The following is a 21,940-nucleotide window of genomic DNA, read 5'->3' on the forward strand; positions in this document are numbered from 1 at the left end:
TCGACCTCAGGGTTCGTGGATGGTAACGTGGTTTGGGGCACGCCCATGGTACACAGGCGGCCTGGATTCAAATCTGGCCTGTGGCCCTTAGCTGAATGTCTCTCCCCATTCTCATCCCTGTTTCCGAGTCTATCCACTGTCCTCCTTTGTCTAACAAAGGCACAAAAATAAATCTTAAAAAAAAGAAAGAAGTCAACCTCTCATCCCACAACAGAATTACCTTTTGTTGGTTATGAAACAATGTGAATGAGCACACTATCATTCCAGACATCTTAGCTTTGTTAGCATGATGTACACGGACATAAGGATGCCAGAAAATAAAGTAGCAGGAACCGAGACAAATTTATGGGGAAAATAAAAAAAAAATAGACTAAAAATATTGGGAAAAAACTGTGAAAAGGGGTTAAAAGAGACAGAAATTGGATAAAAGTGGCAAAAATGGGTCCAAGGGGCAAAAAAAAAAAAAAAAGTTGTAAAAATTGGCGAAACAGAGTAGTAAGAAGGGGTTATTCCATAGAAACATAGGATAGACGTGGCAAAAATGTGTTACACAGAGGTGGAGGGGGAAGAAAGTGGGTAGGGGTGAAAAGCAGTTAAAAAGTGGCTAAAATGGCCAGATAAAGAAGTAAAAAGGGGTGCGTCTGGAAAAAAAATGGTGACAAAAGTCTATGGAACATGCATCCATACCTTTTATTTTACTCTGTTCTATTGTGAAAACGGGTAAATGTAAATGTTTTAGTAATATTTAGACTTATTTATCTCCTTGTACTGCTGCTTTTACCAAGATAATGAAGTAATTAAGATCTCTGGAAAATTGGTGAAAATTTACACATTATCACAGGGAAAGGGGTGTAAAACATGTCGGCCTTGACCTGTTCCTCTTAAGTGCAACATTTTTATTTTTACTGAACATGCATTGTTGAAATTTTTTGGTAATTTGGGTTGCAATTTGTCATTACTGGTGGGTCCTGAGGCTGGACCAGCTGAGAGCCACTGGCTTAAACAGTTTGACATACACTTCAGCTCCAATATGAGGGAACTATGAACCTGGATGTTGGCAGTGCTACTGATCTAACACAGATGAATTAACTATAAATATATCCTACCTGGAGAAGGCCCATTCTCTTGGTTTTTCAGGGGCCCAGCTAATTCTTTGGGCAGGCCTGTCTGAGATTGTTGCACTTCATAAATAAACAGGCCCACATTTTTCTAATGTTTGAATATGCTGAAAATCAGACGCATTTTATGGAGTGGATTCAAATTTAAGCATGTTCCTAACATACTTTAAACTGTGAGCAATCTATAAAAAAACAAAAAAAAACAAACATTTTCTTCTGAAAACATGAGTAATCTCCTGTTCACCAAACTCGGACAATCTGTTCCCTCTCAGTTCCTGAATCACATCCTCAGTCTCTACGTGCAGTTTTCAGTTCTTCCTTTAAAATAAAGGAAGAACTTTTGCATTGACACGCGTTTTTCTTTGTTGTAAATTTATGGACTTAATTCAGACTGCTGGGACACAAAAAAGGCTTCAGTTTAAGACATTTTACTTTTATTTCAGTCCCTTTAAGGAAACAAGATGCGTATTAGCAATACTGAAAAAAAGGCTGAGACAGGCATCATAATAAGGTTTTAACATGTTAAAGCATCTAAAAGCAGGGTCTCAAAAGGCAGAAATGATAGTAAACACCATTATTATAAAACAGATAATAAGCATGGAGTATATGCTCAGAACAGTCAGTTTTACATTTCCAGAGACTCCCTAGGAATCAGAAATTAACAAAAGTAGCATCTATAAAGAAAACAAAATTAACAACTCAGATATAATACAGGATTTTCTGCAGATTAATGAAAAAAGCTCATTTTTCATCACTTCAGTTGCTGTCCTGTTGTCTCACTGTGCTATCACAGTGGTCTGTAAACAGAGGATTATCACATCAAACATATAAAGGTCTCCTATAATAGTGTTACCTAAAGACAGGTTAGTTGACCTTAGTAGGATATAACATGGAATCATAAGGAAGTGTCTGTTCAGCCTAAAACAGTTTGTTTTTACAGTATTTTATGAGTCGTTTTGCCTGAAAATAAAAAGTATAACAGTGTCTACTGTATTCTGTATTAGCGTGGTTTTTCTATGATGGTTGTTGTGAAAACTCAAGCTGTAGCAATCCCACTTGTTGTAATGGGGCTTAAACTGAAAGAGCTTAGAGAGCTGTAATCATACAGACCAGAACTTTCATACATATCACGCTATTTTTCCTTATTCTAATGCAAAATCCTGATTCAGTTCCAACTTTATTCCCTCTTTCAGAAGAAAGTAAAACTGTTTCAAGTCCTGCTTTTTTTCAAAGGGACTTTTACAATCACAACTTTCATATAGTTCAGTGGAAATGAGCACTGAGGCATCATGGGAAAAAAAATGTACATTTACATATCAAATATTCCCCCAACCCAAAGGGAATCTATGCAGGAACTTCCTTTTTCTGGACCATGCTGGAAATGACTGTAAGTCTCCCTTCAACAGTCTCATCATCTTGGTTACTGTAGCGCCCTCCTTTGGATAAGACAGAAAACTTCAGCTGCTGATGATAGATTATGACTAAAATGTTCATGTCTATCCAAGAGAGGGCAAAATATTCTATACTTTTGTTTGGCTTAAAGTAAGAATCCAGTCAAACAAGACACCTTTGCTGCTGTTGCTGTCTTTACGAAACCACTGGTCTGTAAATGTGACTCTACATTTGGATCCAGTCTGTAGGGATCAACATAGATACGTCCATCACGTCTGCATGCTCACTTGATTTCAGCGTTGCTCATAGTTTGGACTCTGCACACGCCTTTGTTGCTGACCTCAAAGGCGGCCCCCTTGTACGTTGCCACACACTGGTCATCTGTGCGCAGGTCCGCCTGAACCTGCTCCCACACCTTCTGTTTGGGCTTGAGCTCCTCGTCCGCTTCACCTTCAAACAACAAATCAGTTTTACACACACTGTAAGAATAACCTCCTTTATTCTCCTCTGATCCATCTCTCATGTAGGAGTAATGGTTCAAGAACTGTTACTGCATGTGTACTTCATTACAAAATTCCAAACAGAAAAACCTCTCATCTCCTGTAAAGGGCTTTCAGAAAGACTACTAAAAGTGGCTGCAGGGATTTCCTCCAGATCAGTCAGGTCCGGCGATAAAGGCTTGCTCAAGGTCAGAGCACCAAATCTGCCCAAAAGTTTTTAATTTTCATTGGAAAAAATAAGTTTTAATGGACAGTGCTTTATGCACATGCTCAGTTAGGGCAGGCCTGCTCTGAACTTTGGCGAATAATACAATTGTTGTAGATTATTTTGAATCAGAGGGATAAAAATGCAAAAACTCCTTTTATTTTTTAATTTATTATTTAAACTGCTTTATTGCTTTTTTATAGCTACAATATGTCACGTTTGCACAAAAATGTCTTTATTTACAAAAATGACTTCTCTTATATATATTGAATAATTCCAACTTTTTAAAAACCAGAGAAATTGTTAACGTTAAGAGTTGTTAAAAGAAGTTTTCTTGTTCCAGTGGCTGTCATGACAGAACCACTGTGACAGACACGACTTGTTTATTTGAACAGCCTATTTCAGTTTAATTGTTGTTTTCAAAAAATTGCGTACTCAAATTTCTTAGTCTTACTCATTTTGTCTTTTTTTTTTTTTTGAAGCTCTACTTAGAACCTTCTTAAGATCCAACAGTGCAAAATGTAAATTCTTTCAATATTTTAACTGTTCCTAAGATTCTGTTTAGGAGTTTATTTTGATGTTGTTATCTCGTTATGCTGGAAGTGAATGCTACAGGTGAATTTTGGTGCTAATTCATCTTACAATATGGAAAGCGTGATTGGATAAGAGTACCTGGAAAGGCCTGGAAAACGACCTTGTCTCCAGGCAGAGCTCCACTTGGAGGATCGAGGAGTTCCACTTTGTCTGGTGACTTTGCACACATGATCTGAGCCTGGGACAGCACTCCTCTGATCATAGCTGGCTGCAGGTTACACAGCAGGACTACCGTACGGTTCTGCATCTGCATTAGAAGGACAAAAGATGACAGACACTTTTATTTCCCATATATCCCTGTTGTATTCAAACAGAGAAAGGCTTTTCTTAAACTCTAAACTGAAAAAAAAAAATCACAGTTTATCAGTTTGAACATCTTTGTTCTGTATTCAACTGAATATGGGTTGGAGAGGAATAGTAAATCACTGTGTTCTGTTTTTATTCACATTTTGCATGTTTTTGGAATCAGGGTTTGTATGTCACATCCTGCCTCCTGAGACCAGCACCCCTCTTCTCATCTATCAAGGATAGTCTCCCGCTCTAAGAAGTTTGTGTTAATAACTGAGGAGTTTCAGGGGCACACTGTCCTGAAATTTTCTGGCAGATACTGCATGTCTGAAAAAAAACAAGGCTTAATATTGTGCCATAAACACCTGACCAGAACACCTACATGAGTGGTGTGAGCTTTATGGACAACTTGTTCTAACAGCTGCCAATCTTCTTAGAAAGCTTTCCCCAGGACTCTGAAGTCTGGGATTTTGGGTCCACTGAGCTAAAGGAGGATTTTTTAGGTCAAACAGTGATTTTGGACAAAAAGTCTTGCAGTCCAAGCTTTCATTCAGTCAAAAGGTGTTCAGCTGAATTTAGGTCATGACTCCTGGCAGACCAGAATGTCTTCTACTCACATCATTCCTGAGTTTGCCCTGCTCCGAGGCCAACTGTGGCCCAATAATCTGACGCTGATAGTAGCAGTCCCTACACAGGGGTGGATCTTGTATGATATTTTTTGATTAACAGGCTTGTTGCAGATTAAATTCAAGAAAATTCTGTATTTGCAGTCACCATGCTCTTAACAACACATTGGACCTTCCCCGAGGTCTCCTTGCTCCCTCAAAAGGGAGGCGCCCAGGAGGCATCTTGATCAGATTCACCTCAACAGGCCTATTTTGAAGGAGCAGGGGGTCTATTCTTTGCTCCCTCCAGATGTCTGAACTCTTCACCCTATCTCTCAGACTGAGCCCAGCCACCCTCCCAAGAAAACTTATTTCAGCCGCTTCTATCTTCTATCTTATTCTTTTGGTTAATACCCAGAGTTCATGACCATACGTGAGGGTTGGGAGGTAGCTTTATCTTCAGTACTGCTGACGCTGCACCAATACACCTGTCAGTCTCATGCTCCCTTTTACCCTCACTCATGAACAAGACCCTGAGACACAGTCATAGATGAAAGTATTGGCACCCCTGCAATTTTTCCAGAAAATATATTATTTCTCCCAGAAATTGTTGTAAATACAAATGTTCTTTGGTATACACGTTTATTTCATTTATGTGCATTTGAATAACACAAAAAGCAGAAGAAAAAGCCAAAATTAACATAATTTTACACAGAACTCAAAAAATGGGCCAGACAAAATTGTTGGCACCCTCAACTAAATATTTGGTTGCACACCCTTGGGAAAAATAACTGAAAGCAATCGCTTCCTATAACCATCCACAAGCTTCTTACATCTCTCAACTGGAATTTTGGACCACTCTTCTTTTGCAAACTGCCCCAGGTCTCTCAGATTTGAAGGGTGCCTTCTTGCAACAGCAGTTTTAAGATCTCTTCATAGGTGTTCAATGGGATTTAGATCCAGACTCATTGTTGGCCACTTCAGAACTCTCCAGCGCTTTGTCTCCAGCTATTTCTTGGTGCTTTTTGACGTTTCTTTTGGGTCGTTGTCCTGCTGGAACACTCAGGACCTCTGACGCAGACCCAGCTTTCTGACACTAGGCCCTACTTTGCGGCCCAAAATTTTTTGATAGTCTCCAGATTTCATGATTCCTAGCCCACAGTCAAGGCACCCAGTGCCAGAGGCAGCAAAACAACCCCAAAACATCTTTGAACCTCCACCATGTTTGACTGTAGGTACTGTGTTCTTTTCTTTGTAGGCCTCATTCTGTTTTCTGTAAACAGTGGAATGACGTGCTTTTCCAAAAAGCTCTATCTCAGTCTCATCTGTCCACAAAATGTTCTCCCAGAAGGATTGAGGCTTACTCAGGTACATTTTTGCAAACTCCAGTCTGGCTTTTTCATGTCTTTGTCTGCAGTAGGGTTCTCCTCGGTCTCCTGCCATAGCGCTTCATCTCATTCAGATTACCACGTATGGTCCGAGCTGGCACTTTTGCACCCCGACTCTGCAGGACACCCTGAATTTGTGTGGAGGTTGACTGAGGATGTTTATCCACCATTCCAACTATCCTGTGTTGCATTCTTTTGTCAGTTTTTTTCTTCCGTCCACATCCAGGGTGATTAGCCACAGTTCCATGGGTTATAAACTTCTTGATTATATTACGCACAGTGGACAAAGGAATTTCAAGATCTCTGGAGATGGTCTTTTAATCTTGAGATTGTTCATATTTTTCAACTATTTTGCATCCTAAGTCCTCAGTCAATTTTGGGCTTTTCCCGCTCTTCTCCATGCTTGGTGTGACATACACAGGAACACAACACAAATGTTGAGTCACCTTTTATACATTCTAACTGGCTTCAGGTTTGATTTCTATAATGCCAGCGCCTGTTACTTGACATAGGTGAGTTTAAATGAACATCACATGCTTGAAATAAATTGATTCGCCCATAGTTTTAGAAGGGTGCCAATAATTTTGTCTGGCCCATTTTTTGAGTTTTGTGTAAAATTATGTCAGTTTTGGCTTTTTTCTTCTGCTTTATTGTGTTGTTCCAATGCACATAAAGGAAATAAACATGTGTAAACCAAAAACATTTGTAACTGCAATCATTTCTGGGAGAAATGGTGTATTTTCTAGAAGAATTCCAAGGGTGCCAATACTTTCATTCATGACTGTACTTGAACTCCGTCACCTGAGGCAGAGACTCGCTTGCTAGATAATGCATTTAAAATGAGAGTTTTATCTGCTTTGTCTCCATTTTAACCATGTGAATTTATCCGGATTTTTCTGATTATTCATCAAACATTCATTATCAGACAAGAAATAGTATTTATCAAAAACAAAAACATTAAATCTTTAAATAACTGTAATTTGAAGCCCTTGCATTATCATCAAACATCGAGATTTTTAAATATACAGTATAGATCTATGACAGTGATACTGTACCTGGTCCACAGTCGTATGCTTTCCGAGCTCACTGACTACTGTCCTACAAGAAGCCTCTCCAGCATCAACCTGCAGCACATAGAGACTGTCTGTGTCTGGAAGCTGCAGAGCTGAGACGACACGTCCAACACGAAGGTCCAGACGAGACACGTCCACCTTGGCTTCATCTTGGATCGAAACAGCCGGCCTTTTGACTGCCTTCTTCCCTCCTGGCACTAAACAAAGACAAACATTGTCATATCAATGTACTAAAAAAATCTACACTGAAATTCGTCTGTCAAACTATTTTTCTTTTAATTTATAAACCAAACATCAAACAAGTCTGAAGTCATTATAGCTTGTGAGGTTCTGCATTTTAGACCCCAAAAAATTCAGACTGTTGTTCATCTAGATGTTGATGGTGTTTTATTCTGCAAACAGCCAATATGACTGCAATTAAATAACTGTTTGCTGCAAAGTGGGACAGAAAATACTTCTTAAAACTAACTGGTTACCTGGAGGAACAACACTTTAAAGCATCAGTGAAGTACTTTAATATTTGTGGCAATTTTTACAACCTCTGTGGACAAAGCACTATATGTTATTCTGATCCCATCCTGTGCATGAATATGCAGTCTCTGACTTCTTTTAACAGACAAATGGATCAACTCTGGAGAATTTTTGCCATGGACTGTGTAAACCTGGGCTGCTAGCAGTGTGCATTCAATAACCTTATCTGACATCGACCCTATGGCGGCAGAAACACTGACATAAATGAACAGAAATAGTCTTGTTGCATACAGTGCTGTTTGCTTCATTTAAAATTTTCTCACAGAAGCACAAAAGGTGATAGGAGAAACAATTCATAATAGCGGAACTGTGCATGGTTTGATCACTTTTCATACACAAGTTTACTTTTTTGTATTTGCATGTTTAACAAAAAAAAAATTCAGAAAACTTAGACCACAAGGAGATTGTTTTCTCAGTTTTTTGAAGAACTCTCGTAACGTGAAAACTTAGATTTTTTCTCAAACAGGGAAAAAAAATCACTGCAGTGAACTTTCCAAAATATTGTTAAAATTCTCTGAGAAAGTTGAGGCTTCACAGTGATGTCCTAGGTTTTTCAATGAGTCAACATGAAAATAAGCAAAAACAAGGAATAAAAAAGTTAAATAAAATAGCCAATACTCTTTTTTTGCCCTATAGGATCCAGAGTTTGGAGTCCACTACAGATAATCTGCTGCTTGTGTGAGTCCAAGGTTGTAACTGCACACATACCTTAAAAAACAACAAACAAACAAAAAGCCCAATAATTAGCTTAAAATGAATAAAGTGCAAGGGTTGATAATAAAACCCTCTTAGAAGATTCTGATCTGGGAAAACTGTGCCAGAAATGGTCCAATCTGGCCCCTTTTTAAAACTGCGTTTACCATCATGCATTGCTCCCTGTGGTTGGGTTTAGTTGGTGCAGAGATGATTGATTTTGTGTAAGGAGCTCAGACTGAGACTGGGTTAAAGGAATCAAGACTTTTTCTCAACATCTATGGATTTTTACAAACAACAGCTAACAAAGCTGGATTATTGATCAGGCAAAGTCCCAAGTTCACTGCATGTTAGTGGGTTTGAGTACTTTGATTAAAGGTATAATATGTAGATTTGTTGCACTGAAATGAGGCAACATACTCAGATTTGAGTGGTCTGAGAATTTTTACTTACGGTGAGGAAAGTGTTAATGTCCATGTTAACAAAAGACATGTCATAGTGATTAGTGATAATAAAGCTTGTATAAAGTCTGATTTTTTAAATAGCAACAGTACTAGTACATTTATTGTGGAGCCTATGGGTTTGTTGTTATCAGCTCTTCAATCTGATGGAAATGCAGGTCAAGTTACTTGTTTAGGTTTAACAGATCAAACATGTTTCATGATGTTTTTCCAAAGATTTGCTGGTGTTTTTAAGGTGAACCCCAAATGAGGCCAAACCGCTGTGATGTCACTGTGCATATCAGAGGCAGGATGGGTGTGCTCTGCTCCAGAGCAGGACCACACTGGGTGCGGCTTGGTGCACCCTTGTGTGACCAAACTGGTGATGAAAAAGTACATAATCACAGCTTGGTTTAGATATGTTGCCAAATTTATAGTAGAAAAGCCCCATTAAACACTTGCTGGTAAGACAGGATAGAAGGAATTGTGGAGAAGGGGGTGGTCAAGGGGTGTGACCAAATAGAGCTTTTGTTTTGGTCTGAAAATCTGCTATGAAAGCTAAAAGCCTTTAACTGTTGCACGTTATTTTCTAAATGAATGAATTAATGAATGAAAGTTGATGCAGATGAAAAACCGTTAATCTAATGGCTTCATCTTCATGAGTTTTTAGGACATCTGTGAACTAACACCTCGCATGATATTACAACATTTAATAACACTTCAGAGTCATAGTCTTGCACTGCGTGCAAGAATGAAAGCTTGTCATAAAGCAAAGCTGGCCAGGGAAACTGACTAGAAACAAAAAAAGCAGCTATATAGTTTTTTTTTGCTTTTTTCAACAAGCTGGACTTCTTAACGGCAGAGCAAACATGTGCATCTGTTTATTCACTGTGGGACGTCCAGCATGTGGAGTGAAGTGTTGTGGCAGGAGGTGATATGTTGCCAAAAGTATGTGGACACTCCCTTTCTCCTGTGGCCACTGAGCCCCTCAGGTCTACCTACCTTCGGTCTTGTTGTAGCTGGACACTCGGCCACGGAAGCCCATCTCTTTGAGCTCCCTGCGGACCGTCTTGGTGCTCACAATGACCCCGGAGGCCGTCTGAAACTCGGTTGCGATTGCCTCAACCGAGGGCAGACGGTTTTCCAGCACTACTTTCTCCAACACCTGGCGGTCCTCTTCCTTCAGCTTTTGGGGCCTGCCGCTCCGGGGCAGAGCCGTGGTTATTCCTCCATTTTTCCACTTCTGTATCACTGAGCTGACGGTGGATCGAGGTAGGTCCAACAGCACGGAAATTTCCCGGGTTGACTTTTTACACATATGACAACCCACGATAGTCCCCCTCTGAAACTCACTGAGCTCCTCACCACGACCCATGACACCTCAGAGGTCTTAAAATTTCACTTTCTTGTGATATATCGGATATAGGAATTTTCACATGTACTCTTCATCTTTTCCCTTTTCTTCTTCTTCTCCTTTATATAGCGGTAACAAACCGCGGCAGCGCTTTACCGCCCCCTATGGTCTTCAATGATTACTGCACAACATGGCAGCACTAAACAGACGCATGCGCAATAATGAAATCAAATACAATGAACCTATCAGGTATTTTAAAGCAGAGACACTCTTGAGCCACATGTTGCTCTTTTATGATTTGTGGGTCTTGTATGTCTTAATTTGAAATTTCCCTGAAAGCCTTAAAAGTGGAAACTTTGACCTCAGAAATTATCTATTGCAGGTCACATTAATCAGTTTGTTTCCTACACCTAAACAGTAGGTTTTAATGGTCAAACTTAATTGTCAGCCTTTATTTTTCTCTGTATATTTCCAATGCCCTTTCCCCCCCCCCCGTTTTTTTTTTTTTTTTACATATTTTGCCACTTTTAATCAATTTCTGCTGCTTTTAGCCCATTTTTGCCACTTTTATCCAGTTTTTGCCCTTTTTTCTCAATTTTAGCCACTTTTGTCCTGCTCTTTTTGCATTTTTTCCCCTTTCCGCCCGTTTAAGCTGCCTTTTGCCATTTAATGCCACTGTCCCCCCCATTTTTCCACTTTTTACTGCTTTTTTGCCCATTCTAGTCACTTTTCACTAATTTTTTGCAGCATTTTTGACCACCTGCAACTCAGTTTTTGTGACTTTGGCTCATTTTTTGCTGCTTTTCACCCAATTTTGTCCATTGTATGCCTATTTTGCCCCCTTTGCATCCATTGTTGCCACTTTTTGACCATGTTGGCTACCTTTCACTTTTTTTTGTTGCCACTTCAACCCATTTTTGCTACTTTTCACCATTTAGATTGTGGCTCCTACAAAGGCATTTTTCATCAATTTTGCTCTTTGGTTAAGCATGGTTGAATAACACTGTTTTAAACAACCATGTTTTGCAAAAACTCACCTCAAATCCCATAATCTTATCTTTTGATGACTTGTTTAACATTTCACTGATACAAAATGTTTCTCTATTTTTCTTCTATGCTCTTTAATACCTCTCCCTTATATATTCAATACTATAATTTAATAAAATTAATATTATCACAACACAAACAAGTTTAATACAGTGCAAGTGTGTTCCAAAGTAAAACGCTAAATTTAGGGATTAAAAGTTGAATGTAGTTAACTGTAATGCAAATAAACTATATGGATAAAAGTATTTGGCTGCCTGACCATTACCCCAACAAGGATTGTAATGACATTGTATTAATATAAATGTACTTTAATATAGAGCTATATTACAGCTATTACAGCTTCCACTCTTCTTGGAGGGCGTTATGCAAGATTTTGGGAGTGTTTCTGAGGGAATTTGTGCTATATTCATATATTCTGTAGAGCATTTATGTGGTCAGGCACTGATTTTGGACGAGAAGACCAGCCTTACAATTGCTGTTCCAGCCCATCCCAAAGGAGCTCGATAGGGTTGAGGTGAGGGCTCTGTTCAGGCCAGTCAAGTTCTTCCACACTGAACTCATCAAACCATGTCTTTATCATGCTTTTTTTTTTTTTAACACTGGGGCACAGTCATGTTGGAATAGATAAGGAATGTCCAAATACTTGTGTCTATATAGTGTATATCCGTGATACCATAACCCTCCCTTCTTCCCTTTTTCAAACTTGAGAACACACAGAAAAGGTTTAAAATAAATGATGAATGGTGCCACCTCGTGGTAACTCATTGTTAAAACATTTCCAGCTGGTTGGAGATGTTTGAGAGCTCTACTGTCTTAGAAATCCAATAATTTTCTCATACAAACTTAAATGAAGGCATAATTCATCAGTTTATGCAAAGTACCCTCTTCATAAGTTTTGTACCATGACAAATGTCCATAAATGGAGACAAACTGTGAAGTCTCAAGCAGCTTATAAGGCATCATAACAGACCTTATTGTGTCATTTTTTCATAGATGACATCTGACGTGTAAAATCAGAGCTGTGTTTGGTGGATAAGCCTTTGTGCAGCATGTTTTCAGAGCTCTGAACAGCTGTGCAGGGAAGTGTCTAGTTCTCCTAAACCAGTGTTCCTCGGCTGGTGGGTTGGGAACGTCTGTCTCTCCATCCATCACTCATCTTCACCACTCATCCTGTCCAGGGTTGCAGGAGGCTGGAGCTGATCCCAGCTGTCATTGGACAAGAGGCAGAGTACACCCTGGACTGGCCAACTGTCAACCACATTTCTGACACAGTGACAAACAAGCTGTCACGCTCATCATATCTACCGTTAATTCAGAGCCACACGTTATTGGTTTGTGGGAGGAGGTTGGAGTGCCCAGAGAACATGTAGACTGCACACAGAAAGGCCATGTGGGGATATGAACCAAGAACCTTCTTGCTGAGGCAACAGAGCTGACCACTGCACCACCATGTAGCCCAAGTTGCAACTGTGTGACTGCAAAAACTCTTACTATGGAACCCTAAGTGGACACACGTTTTGTTTTACCATGCTGTCCTGTAATAACAAGTAATTTTCAGTTGTTTTCTAAAGATCTAAACTTATTTATTTCCTTCTCTTGGGAAAACAAAGCTACTTTACAAATTAAATTGGGAAAAACAGTAAAATAAAATGAACATATATACATACATGCCCACAAGCATGGAGTATATGCTCAGAACAGTCAGTTTTACATTTCCAGAGACTCCCTAGGAATCAGGAATTAACAAAAGTAGCATCTATGAAGAAAACAAAATTAGCAACTCAGATATAATACAGGATTTTCTGCAGATTAATGAAAAAAGCTCATTTTTCATCACTTCAGTTGCTGTCCTGTTGTCTCACTGTGCTATCACAGTGGTCTGTAAACAGAGGATTATCACATCATACACATAAAGGTCTCCTATAATAGTGTTACCTAAAGACAGGTTAGTTGACCTTAGTAGGATATAACATGGAATCATAAGGAAGTGTCTGTTCAGCCTAAAACAGTTTGTTTTTACGGTATTTTATGAGTCGTTTTGCCTGAAAATAAAAAGTATAATAGTGTCTACTGTATTCTGTATTAGCGTGGTTTTTCTATGATGGTTGTTGTGAAAACTCAAGCTGTAGCAATCCCACTTGTTGTAATGGGGCTTAAACTGAAAGAGCTTAGAGAGCTGTAATCATACAGACCAGAACTTTCATACATATCACGCTATTTTTCCTTATTCTAATGCAAAATCCTGATTCAGTTCCAACTTTATTCCCTCTTTCAGGAGAAAGTAAAACTGTTTCAAGTCCTGCTTTTTTCAAAGGGACTTTTACAATCACAACGTTCATATAGTTCAGTTGAAATGAGCACTGAGGCATCATGGGAAAAAAATGTACATTTACATATCAAATATTCCCCCAACCCAAAGGGAATCTATGCAGGAACTTCCTTTTTCTGGACCATGCTGGAAATGACTGCAAGTCTCCCTTCAACAGTCTCATCATCTTGGTTACTTTAGCGCCCTCCTTTGGATAAGATAGAAAACTTCAGCCGCTGATGATAGATTATGACTAAAATGTTCATGTCTATCCAAGAGAGGGCAAAATATTCTATACTTTTGTTTGGCTTAAAGTAAGAATCCAGTCAAACATGACAAGTTTACGAAACCACTGGTCTGTAAATGTGACTCTACATTTGGATCCAGTCTGTAGGGATCAACATAGATACGTCCATCACGTCTGCATGCTCACTTGATTTCAGCGTTGCTCATAGTTTGGACTCTGCACACGCCTTTGTCGGTGACCTCAAAGGCGGCCCCCTTGTACGTTGCCACACACTGGTCATCTGTGCGCAGGTCCGCCTGAACCTGCTCCCACACCTTCTGTTTGGGCTTGAGCTCCTCGTCCGCTTCACCTTCAAACAACAAATCAGTTTTACACACACTGTAAGAATAACCTCCTTTATTCTCCTCTGATCCATCTCTCATGCAGGATTAATGGTTCAAGAACTATTACTGCATGTGTACTTCATTACAAAATTCCAAACAGAAAAACCTCTCATCTCCTGTAAAGGGCTTTCAGAAAGACTACTAAAAGTGGCTGCAGGGATTTCCTCCAGATCAGTCAGGTCCGGCAATAAAGCCTTGCTCAGGGTCAGAGCACCAAATCTGCCAAAAGTTTTTTTTTTTTGGACTGGAAAAAACAAGTTTTACAGGACATTGCTTTATGCACACGCTCAGTTAGGGCAGGCCTGCTCTGAACTTTGGCGAATAATATAATTTTTTGTAGATTATTTTGAATCAGAAGGATAAAAATGTTTTTCTTTCCAAATAGCAGATCCATCTTGTTTTGAGCAGGCTGTGACATTTGATCATATCATAATATTTGATTATTTTTAACTTTTTCTTTTTCCTATATTTAAAGAATTGCTTTTAGTTTTTAAATCCATCCCATCTTTACCTGATGTCCTGCTCCTACCTTCATTTAAAAATGTCATTTTTCTGCTAACTTTATTTTCGTAAATGTTTATTATCCTCACTTTTGTTTTAATCTCCTGTGATTTGGTGATTTTTGCTGTCTTTTGATTCTAAAAGACCTTCATCAGGCAAATACCCAAACACACTACGGGACCGTGTGCAGGAGTTTCCATTGTATGGTTGTTGGATATGTTACCCTCTAATGCACCTGTCAAAAGAAATAGATGTGCAAAGCAATTTTTCCAGGGTAACCCACCCAAAAAATTCACAACTTGTTCACACTTGTCCCTCACAGCAGGAAGCTTTTCTGTAGTTGTTTGTAATTCTAGGAAGGATGGGTACAATCAGGGTGAAAAACTCTGCTGTTTGTTTTCACACAATCAGCCCCCCCCCCCCCAAAAAAAATAAAATCAGGAAATTTTGTGGAGTTTTGTGCAGGCCACAGACAGCCAAACCGCAGGACAGCTTTCTGCTGCAAGGAGACAAGTGTGAACAACAATTTAGCAAAGTTCAGGGCAAGATGCACTGAAATTTCCATTGCATTTATGAAAAGGGCTTCTGTTGATCTGACTACCGATGCTTGCTGTCCTCTTGAGATCTTACCCTTTCTATGTCTGTCAAAGGACTCTGCAATCTTTGTTTTTTAAAAGTGCTACATAAATACCTACAGTAGAAAAGCACTCAGAGAGCGCAGACCTACGCCATTAGCCCTATCTCCCTATATTGAAGAATCCTTTAAAAATTCCTGGATCCGTCCCCATGTGCCCCTCACCATAGCATTTGCCGATTACTCCCTCCCTGGTGGGGTGGAAACACGGTGAGGCAAAGCACTGGCTTCACTACGGGTGCCAACAGATGCACTCATGGTCTCACTGGATGACTGGAAGTCATGGCAGAGGGTGAATATTCCTCTATTGCTCCCAGCATTGTGAGTATTCTTGCTACAATTCGCTGTCTTTCTCTCTGTTACGCTCTGACTCGTCTCCTCCACCAGGCGTGCGTCTTTCAAACTCTATAAACTCCAAAACTTTGAATAGAAACACACCCAAAAACTGCTGCTGGAATTAAAGTTACTCATGTCCACCATCTCCTGGTGTAAAGTGGTAACAGCGCAGACCTCCGCCATTAGCCATATCTCCCAATAGTACAGAATCCTTTAAAAAAATTTCCTGGATCCAGACGGTGAGCCAGATCACTCCCAAAATCTAACCAGCTCTTCCTTATGCCATTTCTGACATTTCCTGAAAATTTTTTCAAAATCCGTCCACAACTTTTTGAGTTATGTTGCTAACAAACTAACTAACAAACAAACCCATCCAATTACATAACCGCCTTGGCGGAGGTAAAGATAATATTTTGATGTTGTTATCTTGTTATGCTGGAAGTGAATGCTGCAGGTGAATTTTGGTGCTAATTCATCTTTAAATTTGAAAGAGTTATTGGATAAGAGTACCTGGAAAGGCCTTGAAAACGACCTTGTCTCCAGGCAGAGCTCCACTTGGAGGATCGAGGAGTTCCACTTTGTCTGGTGACTTTGCACACATGATCTGAGCCTGGGACAGCACTCCTCTGATCATAGCTGGCTGCAGGTTACACAGCAGGACTACCATACGGTTCTGCATCTGCATTAGAAGGACAAAAGATGAAAGACACTTTTATTTCCCATATATCCCTAGAGAAGAAAAAACAAAAGGATATTTTATTGCATGGATATTCATGGCACTTGTGCATGATGAAGGACCCTGTTGTATTCAAACAGAGAAAGGCTTTTTTGGAATCAGGGTTTGTATGTCACATTCTTTCTCTTGAGACCAGCACCCCTCTTCACATCTATCAAGGATAGTCACCCACTCTAAGAAGTTTGTGTTAATAACTGAGGAGTTTCAGGGGCACACTGTCCTGAAATTTTCTGGCAGATACTGCATGTCTGAAAAAAAACAAGGCTTAATATTGTGCCATAAACACCTGACCAGAACACCTACATGAGTGGTGTGAGCTTTATGGACAACTTGTTCTAAAGCAGCGGCTGCAATAAGGAGTTTGACCCCTCTGTAATTATAACAGCTGCCAATCTTCTTAGAAAGCTTTCCCCAGGACTTTGAAGTCTGGGATTTTGGGTCCACTGAGCTAAAGGAGGATTTTTTAGGTCAAACAGTGATTTTGGAAAAAAGTCTTGCACTCCATGCTTTCATTCAGTCTAAAGGTGTTCAGCTGAATTCAGGTCATGACTCCTGGCAGACCAGAATGTCTTCTACTCACATCATTCCTGAGTTTGCCCTGCTCTAAGGCCAACTGTGGCCCAATAATCTGACGCTGATAGTAGCAGTCCCTACACAAGGGCGGATCTTGTATGCTATTTTTTGATAAACAGGCTTGTTGCAGATTTAATTCAAGACAATTCTGTTTTTACAGTCACCATGCTCTTAAAAATAGATTTCAAATGCCTGTTTATGGAGATTTCATGACAAGATGCTAGGTATTGTCAACCTATTAGCAATAGTTTCCCTAAATATCATGAAGTCCATGCACCCATCCATCTTCTACCGCTTATCTGGGGCTGGGTCGTAGTGGTAGCAGGCTGAGCAAGTCAACCCAGACATCCTTCTCCCCAGCAACACTTTCCAACACCTTCTGGGGGATCCCAGGGCGTTCCCAGGCCAGGCAGGATACATAATCCCTCCAGCGCATTCTGGGTCTTCCCCGGGGTCTCCTTGCTCCCTCAAAAGGGAGGCGCCCAGGAGGCATCCTGAACAGATGCCCCAACCACCTCAGCCGACCTCTTTCGATGCATAGGAGCAGTGGGTCTATTCTTCGCTCCCTCCAGATGTCTGAACTCTTCACCCCATCTCTCAGGCTGAGCCCGGCCACCCTCCAAAGAAAACTCATTTCAGCCGCTTCTAACTTATTCTTTTGGTTATAACCCAAAATTCATGACTATAGCTGAGGGTTGGAAGGTAGGTAAATCAAAAGCTTTGCCTGCAGTACTCCTGACGCTGCACCAATCCGCCTGTCAATCTCATGCTCCCTTTTACCCTCACTCGTGAACCCTGTGATACTTGAACCCCTTTACCTGAGGCAGAGACTCGCTCCTCACCCAGAGGGCACTATCCATCCATTTGCCCTCCATTTCTGGCAGAGAACCATGGCCTTGTACTTGGAGGTGCTGACTCAGTATGAACTCAGTGGTATTTACTGATAGTGTATTGAGACAATGCATTTAAAATGAGAGTCTTATCTGCTTTTTCTCCATTTTAACAATGTGAATTTATCCAGGTTTCTCTGATTATTTATGGAACAGCCATTATCAGACAAGAAATAATATTTATTAAAAACAAGACCTTTAAATCTTTAAATAATTGTAATTTGAAGCCCTTGCATTATCATCAAACATCGAGATTTTTAAATATACAGTATAAATAGTGTACCTCTTCCACAGTTGTATGCTTTCCAAGCTCACTGACTACTGTCCTACAAGAAGCCTCTCCAACATCAACCGGCAGCACATAGAGACTGTCTGTGTCTGGAAGCTGCAGAGCTGAGACGACACGTCCAACACGAAGGTCCAGACGAGACACGTCCACCTTGGCTTCATCTTGGATCGAAACAGCCGGCCTTTTGACTGCCTTCTTCCCTCCTGGCACAAAACAAAGACAAACATTGTCATAATATAAATTTACTAAAAAATCTACACTTAAAGTCATCTATAAAACCGACTTTTCTTTACATTTATGAACCCAATGTGAAAAAAAGTCTGAAGTCATAACAGCTTGAGGTTCTGCATTTAAAAGTCAAACTGTTGTTCATCTCATGTTGATGTTCAATAAATGAAGTGTTTGCCATCAAGCCAATGGAATTTTTCAATGGGTTTTGGATTATAGCTGAAAATAAGATCTGTGTCCAATAAAAGTTTATGAAACTTACATATTTTATTCTTAAAGATAATCTTCATAAACTGGTAATATGAGCATCATATCTGGTTCGTTAATCTAACTGACAGAAGTAAAAAGCAGCTGTCCATCATTTAGTGCAAAACTTGGATTTTCATCACTACTCATTTTAGCAAATGTATATGGTTTCAATAGATCCTCTTTGAATAATGCTCTTTTTCAAGAGCCTTCTACCAAATTACTCTCTTTAACAAATAAATTTCCATCTGCTTCACGTATAATAGGTGGTGACTTCAATGAGGCCCCAGATTTACATATTGATAGAGCTCCCCCAAGAGACAGACAAAATAACATAAATCCAGTTATCAATGATCTTTGTATCTCCCTATCCTTAATAGATGCATTCAGATTTAAAAATCCTGCCTCAAAGAATTCTTTCACATGGTATAAACCTGACCTATCTCAGAAATCTTGCATTGACCTTTGGTTTATCTCTTGTTTGAATGTCTGGTCTCAGTCTGGTTTTATGAAGGACAGACGCATCAGTAATAATATTCGTCTGATTTTAGATTTACTTGACTGTTCTGACTTGATTGATGAAGAAACCATTATACTCTTCTTGGACTTTTACAAAGCCTTTGATACAGTGGAACACCTATTTATAAGTGAAGCTTTGTCACATTTTAGTTTTGGTGAACATTTAAAAAGGGTATTTCACATGCTTTATAAAAATAAAAAACAATAGTAGAGTCTCATTGATTAACAGCACCTCATCCTGCTTTGATATAAAAAGAGGTATTAGAAAAGGATGCCCTATTCCCCCTTTTCTGTTTTTGATTGCTGCTGAGCTTAACATATATACTGTACATTGTACTGATGTGGACGGTATTAGAATAGGAGAGAAAAACTTCATAATCAGTCAACTAGCTGATGACACATGTCTCTTTAAAAATGAACATCAAGTCCCAGTTGTATTGGAAGCTTTAAAAAGCTCCTCGGGGGCCTCAAGTCTTACAATTAACCAAAGTAAGTGTGAGATTCTAACAATTCACAATTTGGATAAAAATGATAAAGGTGGCATAAAAGTGGAAAAAAAATCAGTTTAAAGGACCTCCTAAAATTTCCTTCCCAAGATAGAAAAAGCAAAAAAATAGAGTTAAACTGTTGGTTACAGAGAGATCTTACAACACAAGGCTGTGCCTAACTCTCAAAGGCAGAGGGGATTTCAAGATAGGTTTATCCTGCTATCTCCCTCTATGCTGACTCAAAGACTTGTGATGAACTCTTTACCGTTGATACTCATATGGAAATATAAAACTGAACATTTTAAAAGAAAGACATGTATTAAATCCATTATGATGTTTTTTTCTCTCTCACCCTCGCATAAAAGAGTTTAAATTTTAAGTCATATTTTCTGTTTTTTTTCTTTTTTTGTCACTATGATGTTTTTTATTCTTTTATTTTCACCTTCCCCTTGTGTACCTTTATTCGTTATATATCTATGTACCTTTAAATGATAACTGTCTTTTACGAACTATGTATGTCTTGTATGTTGAAACTGATCAATAATAGTTGTTAAAAAAGTTATTTTTTTAGCAACCGCCTTTATTAAGACTTTGAAAGAAACTCAGTTCAAAGGTGTGGTACGTTTCAGATGTATTATATGTTGTAGGATAAAATGTTAAACATCTTGAGCTTGTGCTCAACACAGACCTTATTTCAGGCAATTAACCGAAAACTCATTCAAAAATCCCAAACTTTCAGACGAGGGAACCGAAGTGCTAAAATGCTGACTCGCTCTCGCGTTTTAGGACTCATTCCTGCACCACTCTATTTAATAACACTTAAAATCATATTCTTTAAACTGGCTGCTAGAATAAAAGCTTGTCAACACTTAAATTCCCAATGTATGCAGCTTATGCATAAAGCGAAGCTGGCCAATCTAACTGACTAGAAACAAAAAAGCAGCTATATAGTTTTTTGTTTTTTGCAACAAAAAGCTGGACTTTTAAAAGGCAGAGCAAACATGTGCATCTGTTTATTCACTGTGGCACGTCCAGCATGTGGAGTGAAGTGTTGTGGCAGGAGGTGATATGTTGCCAAAAGTATGTGGACACTCCCTTTCTCCTGAGGACACTGAGCCCCTCAGGTCTACCTACCTTCGGTCTTGTTGTAGCTGGACGTTCGGCCACGGAAGCCCATCTCGCTGAGCTCCCTGCGGACGGTCCTGGTGCTCACAATGACCCCGGAGGCCGTCTGAAACTCGGTGGTGATAGATTCAACCGAGGGCAGACGGTTTTCTAGCGCTACTTTCTCCAACACCTGACGGTCCTCTTCCTTCAGCTTTTGGGGCCTGCCGCTCCGGGGCAGAGCCGTGGTTATTCCTCCATTTTTCCACTTTCTTATCACCGTGCTGACGGTGGACTGAGGCAGGTCCAACAGTCGGGAAATCTCCCGTGTTGACTTTTTACTCATGTGACAACCCACGATAGTCCCCCTCTGAAACTCACTGAGCTCATTACCACGACCCATGACAATCCAGAGGTCTAAAAATTACACTTTCCTTCTTCTTCTTCTTCTTCTCTTCTGGTGTTTAATGGCGGTTGGCAAACAGCTTATAGGTGCATTCCCGCCACCTTCTGAACTGGAGTGTGTATCGGAATGGTTTTAGGATAACGTTATATTCTTCGTTTGAGTTTTGTTTTTCCAAAAATGAAACAAAGCTCTGTATCCCACATTTCCTGGATTTAACTGTGGCAATTCTTTTAGCTCAAAGCGGATGTAATTGCACTTCCTTGTCATTTAACGGATTTATCACATGTACCTCTTCTTCTTTCCCTTTTGTCCTTCTTCTCTTTCTTTAAACAGCGGTAACAAACTACCTCAGAGCATAACCGCCACCTCACGGTCTGGATGATTACTGCACATGCTTACAGGTCAGAACTGAGCAGATGCACGAGCAATGATGAAATAAAATGAAATGGACATATCAGATTATTCAAAACAATCACGTCTTGCACCAAAGCCAAACTCTCTTATCTTTATGTGACTTGTTAAACATTTGACTGATACAAAATATTTCTCCTTTTTCTCCTAATCTCCTCTTTATTTTCTCTCTCTTTTATTTTTAATACTACAATTTATTAAAAGTAATATTATCACAACACAAACAAGTTTAATACAGTGCAAGTGTGTTCCAAACTAAAAGATAGATTTAGGAGTGAAAAGTTTTGACATCAACTGTAATGCATATACACTATCTGGACAAAAGTTTTTGGCTGTAATGACATTTTATTTATATGCATGTACTTTAATGTGGAGCTATATTATAGCAATTACAGCTTCCACTCTTCTTGGAG

General features: G+C 39.5%; 2 protein-coding genes across 5 annotated transcripts; both read right to left on the bottom strand.

Annotated features, from left to right (window-relative positions):
- Positions 1–1,545: 1,545 nt before the first annotated feature.
- Positions 1,546–21,361, bottom strand: LOC121508421 (aminoacyl tRNA synthase complex-interacting multifunctional protein 1-like). Of its 3 annotated transcripts, none has more exons than XR_005991802.1 (5): positions 20,741–21,360; positions 18,120–18,328; positions 16,148–16,316; positions 13,887–14,132; positions 1,546–2,714 (listed from the first exon to the last, which is right to left on the bottom strand). XR_005991802.1 is itself a non-coding variant. In XM_041785269.1 (5 exons), exons 1-5 carry the CDS (start codon positions 21,111–21,113, stop codon positions 13,729–13,731), a joined length of 930 nt encoding a protein of 309 aa, XP_041641203.1. In that variant the 5' UTR covers positions 21,114–21,361; the 3' UTR covers positions 12,828–13,728. The 3 variants fall into 3 exon arrangements, 2 of the variants coding, with proteins under 2 accessions (XP_041641203.1, XP_041641204.1); XM_041785269.1 differs by lacking the exon at positions 1,546–2,714 and adding an exon at positions 12,828–13,744 and having other exon boundaries at positions 13,970–14,132; positions 20,741–21,361; XM_041785270.1 differs by lacking the exon at positions 1,546–2,714 and having other exon boundaries at positions 12,828–14,132; positions 20,741–21,359.
- LOC121508422 (aminoacyl tRNA synthase complex-interacting multifunctional protein 1-like) lies at positions 2,718–10,329 on the bottom strand. Of its 2 annotated transcripts, none has more exons than XM_041785273.1 (4): positions 9,830–10,329; positions 7,146–7,354; positions 3,888–4,056; positions 2,718–2,960 (listed from the first exon to the last, which is right to left on the bottom strand). In XM_041785273.1, exons 1-4 carry the CDS (start codon positions 10,200–10,202, stop codon positions 2,794–2,796), a joined length of 918 nt encoding a protein of 305 aa, XP_041641207.1. In that variant the 5' UTR covers positions 10,203–10,329; the 3' UTR covers positions 2,718–2,793. The 2 variants fall into 2 exon arrangements, with proteins under 2 accessions (XP_041641207.1, XP_041641206.1); XM_041785272.1 differs by having other exon boundaries at positions 7,146–7,360; positions 9,830–10,327.
- Positions 21,362–21,940: the final 579 nt, after the last annotated feature.

The sequence above is a fragment of the Cheilinus undulatus genome, linkage group 4 (genome assembly GCF_018320785.1).
Source record: "Cheilinus undulatus linkage group 4, ASM1832078v1, whole genome shotgun sequence".
NCBI lineage: Eukaryota > Metazoa > Chordata > Actinopteri > Labriformes > Labridae > Cheilinus > Cheilinus undulatus.